The sequence below is a fragment of the Manis pentadactyla genome, chromosome 6 (genome assembly GCF_030020395.1).
Source record: "Manis pentadactyla isolate mManPen7 chromosome 6, mManPen7.hap1, whole genome shotgun sequence".
NCBI classification, from domain to species: Eukaryota; Metazoa; Chordata; class Mammalia; order Pholidota; family Manidae; genus Manis; species Manis pentadactyla.
Window position 1 is genome coordinate 33,482,094 of NC_080024.1, and position 14,386 is coordinate 33,496,479.

Below are 14,386 nucleotides of genomic sequence, written 5' to 3' on the forward strand. Positions count from 1 at the left end.
AATGAAGTGAACAAAACCAACAGGCCTGGCCCCCAGCCACTACTCTGACCTGTTTATTTCTGCTTTAGGTTGAGCTAAACAATCTATTAGTTTAATACCCTTGCTGGTCTATGTGTCACAGTTATAACTAATTCATATTTTGCATGGTCTTAATAAAGTTTAGATTTTTTAAGTCACATTTAAAAAGAAAGCACTTTGAATTATCTTCCACCAGTAACAACATATTTTACTTTTTTCTAATTTCCAATTTTTTTCTGAGGTTTTAGGCTCAAAATTTCTCTCTTACTCTTGAAGACTCCCCTAACAGCATTATGGTTATATGTGCATTGAGGTAAGTTATTAACAGTTAACTTAATCCTCTTTAATAAATGTGCACAAGAACCGTAAGCACGTGCCGGCACTGGTACTGGAAAAGCCCGAGGATTCAGGGATGGCCAAGGCCAGAAGCCTACGGCCTCGTCGGGTGGCCCCGGAGGCACGGCAGGTGCAGTGGAAGCTTGGAGAAAGCGGGGGGCTCGGGCGTAAGGGCGCGAGGCCCTGAAAAGGAAGCCGAGAGTTCCTCCACTAACCCACGCTCAGAGGTCACACATTCAGATCCTGCGGGGTTGGGGTTCGTCATTTCACTTCATAAAGAGGACTTCGCGAAAGGAGGAACAGAGAGTCCCTGCGTTCATTCCAGAGCAGGCGGTGAGCCGGACCGCCGGGGGTGAGGCTGGAGCCCGAGCGGGAGGGGCGCGCGGTTTGGGTCTCCCGCGTCCCGCAGCCGGAGCCCGACACCGCCCCGCGCCGGTGCGGCAGCAGCCTGGCGGCGTCGCGGGGCTCGCGGACGGCGGCGGCGGCAGGCCCGGGGACAGGGACTCACCTCCGCGCGGCCGAGCGCCATCCGGGGCGGCGGAGGACCGGCGCGTCGCGGCCCCGGCGTCGCGGTGAGCGTCCGCGGCATCCCCTCGGCCTTCTCTCTCCCTCCCTGGGTCGGCCTGGGCGCAGAGGCTGAACCCTTGGTTCCCATGGCCGCGCCCGGAGGTGTAGGCGCGGCAGCAGGGAGCGACGCGCGCGCATAGGCTTCTTGGGGCCTCGCGGCCCTGCGGCCTCCCTCCCGGACCAGCTCCTGGTCCCGCGCACTTCGAAGAGACCCCTCACCGAGTGCGTTTCGGCGGGGGCCAAGGGCGCCTCCACTCAGTTCGCCCCGGGAGCGAACGTGCGCGGCGGCTGAGGCTTGTTTGGGCGATTTGTCTCGCAGGTGGAGATCGTTTCCATTAGAGGCAGGTGCTCACAGCTTTTAGGTGCTTTCCTGCTGACCTCCTCTTTATGTTGTGCTTATTTTTATATCGCTGTTATAAATGGGAATGTCTTTAGAAACGAAGTAGCTAGTGATCGGTAAAAACATAAGTAAATGCGCAGCTTCAGGTGACCTGCGGGGTGCACCAGCTCCCTGGGGGCTCCGCTCGCAAACCCTCGGGCCGGAGTCGTGAACCCAGCCCCACGCTCGGGTCCGGCTCGTGGAAAAGCGGCTCTTCTGATCGGATGCCCAATTGATGTCGATGGTCAGATACCTAATGCTCTGAGAAAGATGGAGAGGGGAAAACAATCCCTCCTGGCAACCAACAGGCGATGCTGTCGTTTGCCAGTAGAGAGGGTGGGATTATTTTTCATGTAATAGATTATCTTGATGCACAGAGCATAAAAGCGTTTATAAACTGTGTTTCTCTGTGAAATAGCTTATTCGGAAATAACGTTTATCCACGGTGCTTTGGTTTTCTCGAAGTAGTTATGTGTTGTTTATTTGGTTCTGACTCAGGCAACGTCCCATAAGTCGATATTACTAATGATCTTCACATCAGTATTTATGGCGGAGCCACAGGTACTTCATACTTTAGTAGGAGTTAATTATACATTTATTGGCTAAACAAACATCTAATGGTATGTATATTTTCTTTGACCAAGACTTTTAATCGTTTTGTTATCTGTGCCTAACATAACTAGTATTATTTGAAATTCCTGTATTTAGTAGTGCAAAATGATAAATTGTAAGTTTTCCTTTAAGATTCTTCATGTGCAGAACACTATAATGCCTATATCAAGTCCAGTGCTCCTTTGTACCTGTATTAGATTCTCTCGCTTTTTTTTAATCTCAAAGTTTGTCCAGCTAAGTTAGCTGTCAAAGCATATGAGGGGTTCTGCAGTTAAATGGTGACCGTACTGTCCAGGAATCCAGGAGAATATCCAGAGAGTATCTGGAAGAGTGGTCACCTGTGGACTTTATTTTATCTATGATCTATTTAATGCTTTTTATTTAAACCTACTTTGATATTAATATGGCTATCACTGCTTTCATTTGTATTTACCTGGTATATCTTAACCTGTAATTCTTTCTGTGTCATTTTGTTTTAGGTGTATCCCAAATAGCATATAGTTGGAGACAGATTTTTTTTTTTATGATTTGAGATTCTTTGTATTTAAGAGGAAGTTTGCACTTATCATGCATGCTAAATAGTATAATTGTTCTTATTCTGTCATCTTAGTTTTTTTACTATTTGTTATGTTGCCTTACTCCTGTTTTTCCCATCCTGCTTTTGCTAGTTTTTCTTGCTCTGGTTTTGCCTCTAGTAATTTAGAATTTAGACATCCTATTTTTATTTAATTAGCAATTACTTCAAAATAAAAAGAAAGTGAACGTCTGTTTCTTTACCAACATTAAGAATACATTAATATCGATTCCCGTGGAAATGATGAGTCACATACTTTAGTACCTCCCTTTGTTCCTACCTCCTACTTTTATTGGAATCATTTGGCCTTTTTAAAACCATTATTATTATTTATCTTTTTACACCTCTTAGGAACACTTTCTGCATTTGTGTTTCCTTACATAGCCATGTTAACTGTGTTAAGAACAATTACTTAGACATTAATTTTTAAGTTTAAAGGTTACAATTTCCATCTCTGTTTCTTTTATAACATGTTTCCCCAATATCTAAGATCTGTATTTTTGTTTACTTATTTGATACTGAAGTATTTCTTTGAGTGGATTTTAAAGAAGAGTATGTATTTGAAACTTTGCATACCTGAGAATATTTATGAAGTGTATATTTTTCAGATATAACAGCTATAACTATAGGAAGTTTTCCTAAGGAAATGATTATAGTATGCAAAGATGTATATACAAGTACACTTTACAGTGTTATCACAAAAGCCAAAGTTAGAAACTAATAAGCATGTACAAATAGAAATTGGTCAAATAAAATAGAATTTTTGCCAGTCATTATTGCAAACATAATAGTTTTATCACTTTTGTTACCTAACTGCAATTAATAAAAATATCATTAATCATTTTGCCTGTTCCTTGTGAAAATTATAACAAATTTAGACCATACAATGCAAACATCTGCATGCTTAGCTGTTAACATTAATATTCTATTTAGTATCTTTTTCAGTTTTTCAATTAAATTAGCTTTTTCATTAGATTGGCTAAATATGTACTTATTATTGAAAAGATATTTTAAAGAAATTTAATTTTAGTCTATTCCTTCTAGTCACTCCATGGATTCTTTGGGGCAACCCAGACCAGAAGATAACCAGTCCGTAGTCAGCAGAATGCAAAAGAAATACTGGAAAACGAAACAAGTCTTTATCAAAGCAACAGGAAAAAAGGAGGATGAGTACTTGGTGGCATCTGATGCCGAACTGGATGCTAAACTTGAGGTAAATTGAGGATTCTGTGTATTTGCATATAACTGGCTATTATTTGGGACTACAAGGAAGACTACACCAAGCTTTCACACTTAAGAACTTAGCAGGATAAATGTAGATTTGTGATAGAATGTTTAATTGTATGCATCTGTCAATCAGAGAACAGAGGTCACAATTATCACAAATCAATATTTGATAGAAATGGTATTAATAAATTAGATAAATAATGAATTAAGTAATTTATCTGGCATAAGTATTATAATTCTTAAGCTAACTATTACTGATTTATATTCCTATTGGAAGCATATACTCACTATATACCATGACATAATGTTTTGTACTACTTTTATGTGAAGCCTTATACCTCACTGAAGTAAATTAATTGAACTCAAATAGTGAGTAAGGATTTTATAAGTTTTATTTTTAAAGCATAGAGTTATTGAAGTATTTCATAATGCATTTTTTGGCTCTTGTTTTCACTTTAAATAGAAGGAATAATTACCATGAAACAACTCAAAACCTATAAGTAATTTGTACTTTTAAGTAATTAAGCCAATTAGAAGAAAGTCTCAAGTATGTTAATGTAACATATAAAGTCTCAGGAGTTTTAAATGCAGATTTAGTAATTCCATGTACATAAGCTAATTTAAGATAACTTTTACAAATATTTCCAAGCAGGGGCTCTGTTATACTTGGAATATAATTATCTGTAGGTATTCTTAAAAATATAGGTCCAAATCTACTAAATTTTTTATTCTACAAAAAGTAAACGTATTATCACATAACAAATATGGAAGTAGATAACAAGTTAACAAGCTATTACTATTTGTGTTGAAAAGTATTCCTACTAGGATTCAATGACAAACAAATGTGGAAAAAATGAAGGGACTTTATAAGTAAAGTAATAAATTATAAGTAACATGTTTTAATGCTAAGGGAACTCTTCATTGTTTCCACGTGTATAACCTCATAAGTAGGTTTTTTGATATTGTTTACTTCATTAGGTAATCAATGCATAACATTTCATATTCATGTTATTGTCCATTAGACAGGTATTTGAAATTAACTAAGAACTTTCTCCAGCATTTTTGTTTTTTTAAGAATGAGAAATATTTTCATTGTACATTTATATCAAATCATTGTATTATACAGTTTAAATATATTATAATTTTGTCAAATTATACCTCACTAAAACTGAAAAATTTTTTAATTTTAAAAATAAAAAGTAATAGTATATCAACCTAGGGAAAATGGATTTAAATTATGGAGAACAATATATAAACCATAATCACTGCATAGCATGATTTTTTAGTTATCATTTTTGTATGCTTTTCTAGTCTTCTTCCATATAGATTTAAAGCAGCTTTTTAAATAGCCAAATACATACACCAAATCCAATTCAAATATACCCAAACTTATATGGAAAATTGATGGTTGCTCCTTCGTTTAGATTGTAGTGTCTGTTATCACTCTACCTTAGGTCGAATCAAACATCAAAATAATAGCAAAATTACTCAGAGATAGAATATTCAAACTTAATGGTGATATTGGAAATTTATTTGATAATCAGAGTTAAGACCTAATATTATACCACAGTTCCAATTTCTTTTTGAACTAAAGTCTCAAAACAGTTCTTTAGTGTAGGACTTTGTGAGAAGTAGGCTGCACCCTAAAACCTATGCCAACTTGTTTCTCTGGGAAAACCTGAATTTATAGATGTGTGGGAAGAGTTATCTTGTATGTATAATGCATCCTAATCTCAAGTTTTCATGTGATTACTTTGAAATGGAAGTCTACTGGATATTTTATTTTTATTTTAGCTATTAGCAATAGTAGTAATGAAGGTTTAATATTCATGGAAAAGCCTAAGCAAAAATAGTTCAAAAGTAATTTATATTTGATGTTGTAAAACATTAAAACATTTTTTATGGTAATTCACTGACTGTTTTCGTTAGACTAATATTGGGAGAAGAGCCAGACTCATAAGATTTTCTGAGGTTATCTATGCTCTTTTCATCTGTGGTTGACAATGTTTCATGTAGTTTATATTGGATTTTCCTTTCTGCTATTTAGACAGTTTGGAGATGAGGAGAGAACAACCTCTGTGGTTTTAAATTTTTATTAGCTCCCATGTATTTATCACCATTTTTTACAACCCTCATTGGAGAAATTTAAATGTGCTTTCTACATCAGAAGTAAAACCAAAACTGAAGTACATCGCAGTCACAGAAAATAGACATAATACTTACAGGAAAATGTTCTGCTTTTGAAGTGCTTATAACAGATATTTTATATTTGTTTATGGTTCTTTAAGTTGTCCTAATAAAATTTATATTTCAAAGGTTTTTCACTCTATTCAAGAGACATGCACTGAACTTCTGAAGATGGTTGAGAAATACCAGCTAAGACTCAATGGTATGGAATCATAGTAATCTAATAATTCCTATTTAAAATAAATATCACTTGCATTTTTGAAAGTGAAAGATTTAATATAAAAATAATAGTTTATTCAGCATTAGACTCATAGACACTGAGAAGGTACTAGTGGTTACCAAAGGGGAGGGGTTGGAAAGGAGGGGTGGGAAGGGTGAGGGGGATAAAGAGGCACAGTAATTCATAGACAGTAACATCACTAGAGGGGGTGAGGATTTAATAATATGGATAACTGTTGAACCACTGTGTTACATTTGAAACCAGTATAAGATTGTATATCAATGATACCAAATAAAAATAGTTTACTGAACTATTTTGTGAATAGTTTCTTATGACAAAATATATTTACAGTGACCTGTTCTCAAAGCCTGCAATGTCCTCAGTTTATCAAATTTTCTGACACAGATTGACTTTGCTGAGTTCAGTTTTCCTGCCCAGAGTCTTACATGGATTTGCTTCCATCACTTAAAAACTCTCTCAGCTCTTTCTTGCCATTGCAGTTACAGTCCCATTCCTCTACCCCTTTCACAGAAAAATTTGACACAATTGTATGCAGTTTCCACTCCTTTCCTTCCACTTTTCTCTTGTACTTACTCCAGTCAAGTTTCCATCCCAACACTCTACCAAATTGTTCTTGTAGTCAAGAAGAGCTAAATCCAATGATCAGTTCTCAGTTCTTGTTTTGTCACATTATTTAACACAGTGGGTTATTCTCTCCTCCTAGATACACTCTTAATTTGGCTTCCAGGCACCACACTTCTCTGCATTTCCTCTGCTTAGCCATTCCTTCTCACTGCTCTGCCTTTGCTGAATTCTTCTCCCCTCTTGACCTCTTTAGATAGGAACTCACAGCTTTGGTTACAGTGTCCTTCTTTAATTACAGTGTCCTGTTGGACATGGCCAACTCTCTGTTCTCATTTCCTAAAAACTCTTTCCTCTTCAGCCATATCGATATCGATCTCCTTCATAGTAGGCTCCCTGACTTCCTTTAGGGATTTGGTCAAATGTCATATTTATAGTGAGGCCTTCTCTGACTCCCATATCTAAAATGAAGTACCCCTCTTTCTCATAACTCTCTGTCTACTTAACAATAGTACTTAACAATATTCAACATTCTTCATGTTTTATCTATTGTCATTTTTAGAAAATATGTAATCTGTACATCCCTCAAGTTATCAGATATTAAATTAATAAGACTCCCCAAGTCCAGTCCACTCTGGGTCAGGTTAACATCCATTAAACATCACAGGTTTTATTAAAGATATTACGGAATGCGGAGATACCGTCCTGCTCTCCTGCGGTCGTCCTTGCAGGCAGTGGGCATAGGGAGGAGCAATGGGTTTGGGGAGCTAGCAGGTGAGACCTGAGTTCTGTTGCTTCCTCAGAAGTACTAAGGGACTTCCCTTCCAGTAACTTAAATTTTTCCATCAGTAAAAGTAGGGTGAAATTAGGCATAACATTTATCTTTTTTTTTTTATTTTAAGCTCACAGTCTGAGCATTTATGGGCTCCCCACCCCTAATTAGTCTTATTGTGACTAGAGGGTCATCTTACTTCTAACACTTCACGGTGAAGGACCACTTTTTTGTTTCATGTTTTACTTTTAATCTGTTGTAAACTGACACTTTTGTAAAATACAATAAAAATGAATTTTTAGAAAAATAAAAACAAGCACAGTTATCAGATTCAATAGTTAAACTGGTGAAAGTTTCCAAACACTTTCTGAGTTTTGGTACATGTCACAGGCTGCTAACAAATGGTCCTGGACTGGCACTGACCCCTGGACTGCACTTTGAGTAGTAGTGTGCTACAGGCTACGTGCTACATGACAATTTTTAGGGTTTCAGCAGAAAAACTGTTGACATCTGTGGGTCTGTGATACTGAGCACAGTAAACCGAAGCCATGGTGGGAGTCAATAAATCAGGTTTAAATAGGCAACAAACACTTTGTAAGAGGCAGTGATCCTAAAATGCATCTCTGAACATCTGAAAGTACGTAATTTGTGGTTTTATTTTGACATTTGGAATTTTTTTTACTAAGGATCAATCTTTCCCAAAGCAAGGTCCATGGATTCACTGCACCAAAACCATGTAGAGGGCTTGTTTAAAAAAAAAAAGCAGTTCCTCAGACCTACAAAATCAGAATCTCTGGAAATGGAGCCCAGGAATTTGCATTTTTAAAATAAGTTTTTCTTCTTCTTCCCTCAAGTAATTCTTATGTAGAGAGAATCATTACTGTGAGAATTTTAGTTGCATGTTTAAAACAAATGATGAAATGAAACAATTTACTGTAATTTTTTTTCCTAGTTATATCAGAGGAAGAAAATGAACTAGGGCTCTTTTTAAAGTTTCAAGCAGAACGGGATACAACACAAGCTGGCAAAATGATGGATGCCACTGGCAAGGCCCTCTGTTCTTCAGCCAAGCAAAGGTTTATCATGGTCTTGCATCTTCCTTAAATCTGTAGTCAATATGAGTTTTGACATATGTATCTGAATTTGCATATTTGTAAAGGGTACTAATCATTCCACTAGATGGTTAAAAGAGAAATATATTGTAGTATATGATTGTTTTGATGCCTCTTACTTATTTTGTGTATAAAATAATTACTTTAAAAATTGCCATTCTCTGTTGCTTAATTCCTGGAAATAGCCTGTAGGCCTGGACTTAAATTTCTGAAGTGTTTTAATGTAACAGAGCCATTGAATGTTTAAAATTTAAATCCATTTTAATTTTTTTGTTCACTTTTTTGGATACTAAACTATCTACAAGTACACTGGAACTTTTTTGCAGAGGAAATTTTTTTTTAACTGTATACATTACATTTATCATTTTATAATTTTTTAGCATAAAAATACTGCAGCAGGGAATCTCCTACATTTAATTAAATATAGACAAACTCCTTGCATTTTCAGAAGAAAATAAAAATTGGCCTTATCAGACCTATAATGATGATGTCTAATTTAAATGACTTTATTCTGAATCAGTGCAAAAGTCCAACTTTAAAGAAGTGACAGAGACACTAAATACAAGTCCCTCCAGTGCCACTAGGTCAACAGCAGACCAGTGTTGCTGGGACTGACTTGAGTTTCTTAAATCCTTGGGTTTTTGTCCTTATCCTCAGCTGTTAAGAACTCAACCTAATTGTTCTTCTAGCATTTTATCTGCTTTTCTGTACCCAGGCTTTACCTAAATGAAAGGCTTTTTATTTATAGGATTATGCTTTATGAGTACAGGATCTCTTTTACCCATGGAACTCTTTTCTAAATGGCAGATTTAGATCCACAGCATTGCAAAAATTACATCTTTACTAAAATAAAAAAGGGGCGAGATAGACACATCTTTATTAACAATTCAGAGTTGGCTGTGTGATCCGTGTCTGCTTTCTAAAGCTCTGTAGGCATCTTAATAATTTCCTGTTCTATAGACTCCTCTTGATAGCAAGTACGCTTTATGGTTGTTTCAAACCTTTGTTTTTGTTTTGTTTTGCTTATGGGATGCACATCCCTCTGATTTTTACCTCTCTGCCATTAGGTTGGCCCTGGATACTCCCCTGTCTCGTCTTAAGCAAGAAGTAGCAACATTCAGTAACAGGGCAGTGTCTGATACCTTAATGACAATTAATCGGATGGAGCAGTCACGCACAGAATACAGAGGAGCTCTGCTGTGGATGAAAGATGTATCCCAAGAACTGGACCCAGATACCTTGAAACAGATGGAAAAGTTCAGAAAAGTATGAAAATACAGCCTTTTTCCTTGCCTTGATACAAAAACTTACCGAACTTCTACAGAATAATTTAGTCAAGATCATAAAATGTCTGACTATTTTTGAAAAACATAAATTCTTGGCTGCTTGGAAATCCTTGGTTGAAATACTAAAGGTTGTCACACTTCTATTTTACTTTTTGAGTGGTATCTCAATCCCATCAGCCTTTTCTATTAATTTTTTTAATCCCTTTTGTTATAGAACTACCTACCCTTTAAATGTTGCTTATCTGAACTTTTAGGATTTCTTTGCAGGAAGAAAATAGTTTACTAGTGAGGTAAAATATATAATTTGGGTAAAAATTCATGTCAAATTATTAATTATAAGAAAAAGTGAAAGGTATCAAATTTTTCATTCTGCCACAATATAATAGTTTGACCATAAACTTTTAAAGCAACTATCTGTGCATGCGTATGTTTTTGCTAAATAAAATTTCCTAAATTTATAAATATGTAGGGGATATAAACTTTATCCCCTAAATTTACCACACATGAATAACAAAATTCATTCAGTCGTTCATTTCATAAATACTTAAGAGTACCTGTAATAAAGTCATATTTAATATCAATGGAGCCTGTACTCTCTACCTGTTGTTAGTGGTTTGCCTCATTGATTACTCCCAACAGACCTGGAAAGTAAGTGGACACATGGCCTCAGGCCACCACAACCCTGTTACTCTATCCCTTTTATAATCCTTGACAATTAGAATATAATCCAAGGGAGTGGTTGTATAACATTGTGAATGCACTGTTACTGAATCTCCTACAATTACTCAAAATAGCTAAAATCTTTACCATTAATCATGAAGTAATAATAGAGGGAAAGAGAATTAGTCTTCTTTATTACATTTTCATGTGTCTGAAAATAAGTATAAGCTTATATGATATATTTATATCTGAATTACAGTAATAATCATTAACATTCTGTGGTTGCAGGTACAGATCCAAGTGAGAAATAGCAAAGCTGCTTTTGACAAGCTAAAGATGGATGTTTGTCAGAAAGTGGATTTACTTGGAGCTAGTCGCTGCAATATGTTGTCACATTCACTCACTACCTACCAGGTACCCACCTCCATGGTCAGCATGTCCTTGCAATAAGAAATGAGTGGTGAGATTCCTTTTTAAAAGTTGTCTAAAGGATGTGAAAAATTGTGTAGTTGATCAGATTCCCTTGACTTTCCTAAATGTGACTTAACAAGGTTATGACAGAAAATCATAGAATTCTAGGCTGAAGAAAACCTTAGGACTGCCCGCTCCTGTTGTTTCACGTTATTCTCCTTGGTGTCCTAGAAGAGAGAGAGAGACTTAGGGAGAGTCTAGGGTTGAGGAGGGGAAAGTTGAGGAGGCAGGATTCAAGGCTCCTTAGCCCTGGTTCACCCAGAGCTACTCCATTTGAACTTCTATATACAGTTTCACTTGAAGCAGAGGAGCTGTGGCCCAGGAAGTTCAAAACTTCTGTTATTTTATGGATGAGGAAGGTGAAAGCTAGGAGAATTAAAGTTGGGCTTAAAAACCTAAGTTTTCTCATGCTAGGTCTTGTGTTCTTTTCATTCTGCCAAGTTGCCACCCCACGCTACTTTAACCTCAGCTTGTGCTAATATTACCCCAGGTCACACATAAGTAGCCAATAATAGCAATTACTGAGTTTAACATGTATTTGTAAATGGCAAAATAGGTGTAACTCTGATGGGGAAATATTTTCCCAGCTCAGACAAAATACCTTTGAAACCAAAATCAGTCAAAGGGAGAAAATAAAGTGGGAGAAACCTGTTTACTGCTTACAAGCAGTTGTCCACTTCTGCTCTCCCATGTCTCTAGCGACCTGGCTCCACACGCAACCTCTCTGGTCCTGATATGCCCTTGGGCTCCCCTATGTAATCTTGATATGGAGATGGACTACTCTCCACCCCTTGGAAACACCTATTGATACGGAGATGCACTAAGGTCAGGTGAGAGATTCTGGAAATACTGCAGTTTTACCCACAATAAAGGATTAAACTGTATTTACATAAGAAAAAATTATAAACTAAAGGAAATGGACATTCACTATTAATTTTTGGGACTCTACCTAATTCAGTCAGTACTGGGGAATTCAGGAGTCAGGAAAGGATGCACTTGAAAGTAAAGTGCACATGTGTGACAAATCTGTGTAGCATAACCTGAAACACAATCGCTGTAAATTCAGTTCCCCTTTATTGTTATCCCTCACTTGGAACAGGAAACTTGAAGTCTCAAGAAAAATGTCCAATTACTTGAGTTAGCTTGAGAACACATTTTTTGGTCAGTCTCTTTTGAACCCTAAATTTTGAACCCTAAAGATTTAATGGTACATATTATTTTAATGTTAATAAAGTTTGATAATGCTTTCCAACATAAAGATTTACAAATACAATACATGTCTTTAATACAAATGTGGTCTTTTTGTGCTTTTAACATTTCTCATTTGGATTCCTCAGCAGGTGTTCTAATGCCCCAGTTTGTCTTGGCTGCAGTTACCCTCTGGCTGCTCCAGGGGACATGCAAGTGCTGTGCACAGATAGACACACATACCTGCAGACACAGATGCCAGTTCTTATACAAAATTACTGACAGTGTTTTCTGATTCCCCAAACTTGGAAACTAATTTTAGTTCCTGCTTCTTGTTAATCAGCAGCTATTCATGTACTACACTAGTGAGGAAAGGTATCATGGAGAGGAAGCTGACCTGTATCGTCACCTTCTCTTTTTCTGCAGAGAACACTGCTTGGATTCTGGGAGAAAACAGCTCGAATGATGGCCCAAATCCATGGGGCCTATATTGACTTTCATCCATATGATTTTATAGCTCTTCAGGTACATTTCTTCCCCTGTTCTTTTGATAGATATATTACAGTTCATTTGGGTAATAAGTTGAAACTACTTTTAGTTAAGCCTAATTTCAAATCTACAAAACATTGGGAAACATTTTCTCCGTTCCTTGAGCCATTTTTCTGCAATTCCCTGATTCCAATGTTGCTACCAGCAACACTAAACAAATACATGGGATACTGCCAGCGGGCTCAAGATATTAGTTGGGTAGGGGGAAGATAAAAGAGGAAGAAAGTGAAAAGAAAATTAGAATGCAAGAAACAGGGAAAGGTTATGGAAGGGATAAACTTAAGAGGAACAAGCGATGGAAAGTGGTCATGTGTTTTAAAAAATGGCCAGATTGCCTACATGACAATTTTGCAAGTTAAAGAAAAATTTCCTTGCTTTGCTTTTCCACTCTTGTCATAGATGTGATTGGTGATACAAAAATTATGTCAGCTTTGGTCATTATATATGTGTGATTGCAGCTGTAGAGACTGCTATATTAGATCAGCTCTTTCTGTAACACCTACAGGTAAAAGGTTCTCTCAGGCTGTGATTATAATGTTTTTAACATTTGTATATCTTCCTGTCAGCCTTCTTTTCATGTAGCTTATCCAGCAGACTTATACCGTGGTGATCATTTCTTTAGTTCCAGTAGTCTAGGTTTCAGTACCTTTAACTTACCATTCTGCCTTATTTTCAGTAGAGCTTGAAAATGTTGTTGGATTTGCTCAAGCTACATGTGGTATCTGTGATGGGTCCACATCTTGCAACTGTATATTCCTGGGACTTGATAGAGACTTTAAGTCGTGTTCTGACATAGCACCTTCCATTCTAATAGATACCTTTGAATTAGTTTTGTTGTTTTTTGTTTGTGTTTTGTTTTTTAACTTTTCCTATATTAATGTTTATTGGATAGCATATTGAATATTTAGGCAAATTTAATATCTAATTTGTGCTCAGAATTGAAGTTGAAAATCTTTAGTTGTATTTAGAGCATTTCAATACAGGCTAGCAACACAGTGTAATCTGCTCTGGCATATCACAAAGTTCGTCATATAACAAACTCTAAGGCCGGCCCAGGTCACGGTGTATGTGGGTATCACAGCTAGCTGGGAAGAATAAGGAAATGAAGCTCAGTTCAGATTACATTGGCATACATTTCCCACATCTCTCACTCTCTACTTCAGACCTATTCCTATTTTATATTGTTCCTTAGAAGTTTTATCCTTGTTTTGCTTGCCTAGAAACAAATTCTTTTCACTTACTGAATATTTGATTTCTTATCCTTAGCAGCTACAAGGCACTCCAAGCAAGTTTACTGAAGATCACAAAGAACAAATACAAGACAATTCTGTCACTGAAAATTTCAATAAGTAAGAGGGCAAAAGTTATATATCATATTGCAGAAGTCCTGAATACTATTGTTGATATATTTGGAAAGAGTTTTTTGTTCTCTGGCTTATTAAATACTTACTTCAATGCCATTTTTTCAATGAACATTAAATATCTGTTTTGAAGTCTTCCCCCCAACCCCCACTTTTAACATGGCAGGCAAAACTGATGGCAGGACTACAGAACAGACTGGGGTGATAACTCTTAATTCTATAGCTTGGGAGACTGAGCCTTGTACTGAGAGTCTCTACCTAGTGAGTCCCAGAAAGGGTAGCTGT

The 14,386-nt window shown here is 36.8% G+C and overlaps 1 protein-coding gene across 16 annotated transcripts in view; it reads left to right on the forward strand.

The window, feature by feature from the left end:
• Window positions 1–371: 371 nt before the first annotated feature.
• Window positions 372–14,386, forward strand: part of ICA1L (islet cell autoantigen 1 like) — a 52,348-nt gene continuing 38,333 nt past the window's right edge. For 5 of the 16 annotated variants that reach the window (XM_036928106.2, XM_036928109.2, XM_036928097.2 and 2 more), the window contains exons 1-8: window positions 372–926; window positions 3,531–3,699; window positions 6,030–6,102; window positions 8,427–8,550; window positions 9,654–9,852; window positions 10,821–10,961; window positions 12,618–12,716; window positions 14,007–14,089. In XM_036928106.2, coding sequence (XP_036784001.2) covers window positions 3,538–3,699; window positions 6,030–6,102; window positions 8,427–8,550; window positions 9,654–9,852; window positions 10,821–10,961; window positions 12,618–12,716; window positions 14,007–14,089 — 881 coding nt within the window. In that variant the 5' untranslated portion in view covers window positions 372–926; window positions 3,531–3,537. The other 11 variants (XM_036928107.2, XM_036928108.2, XM_036928102.2 and 8 more) reach the window with 10 other exon arrangements.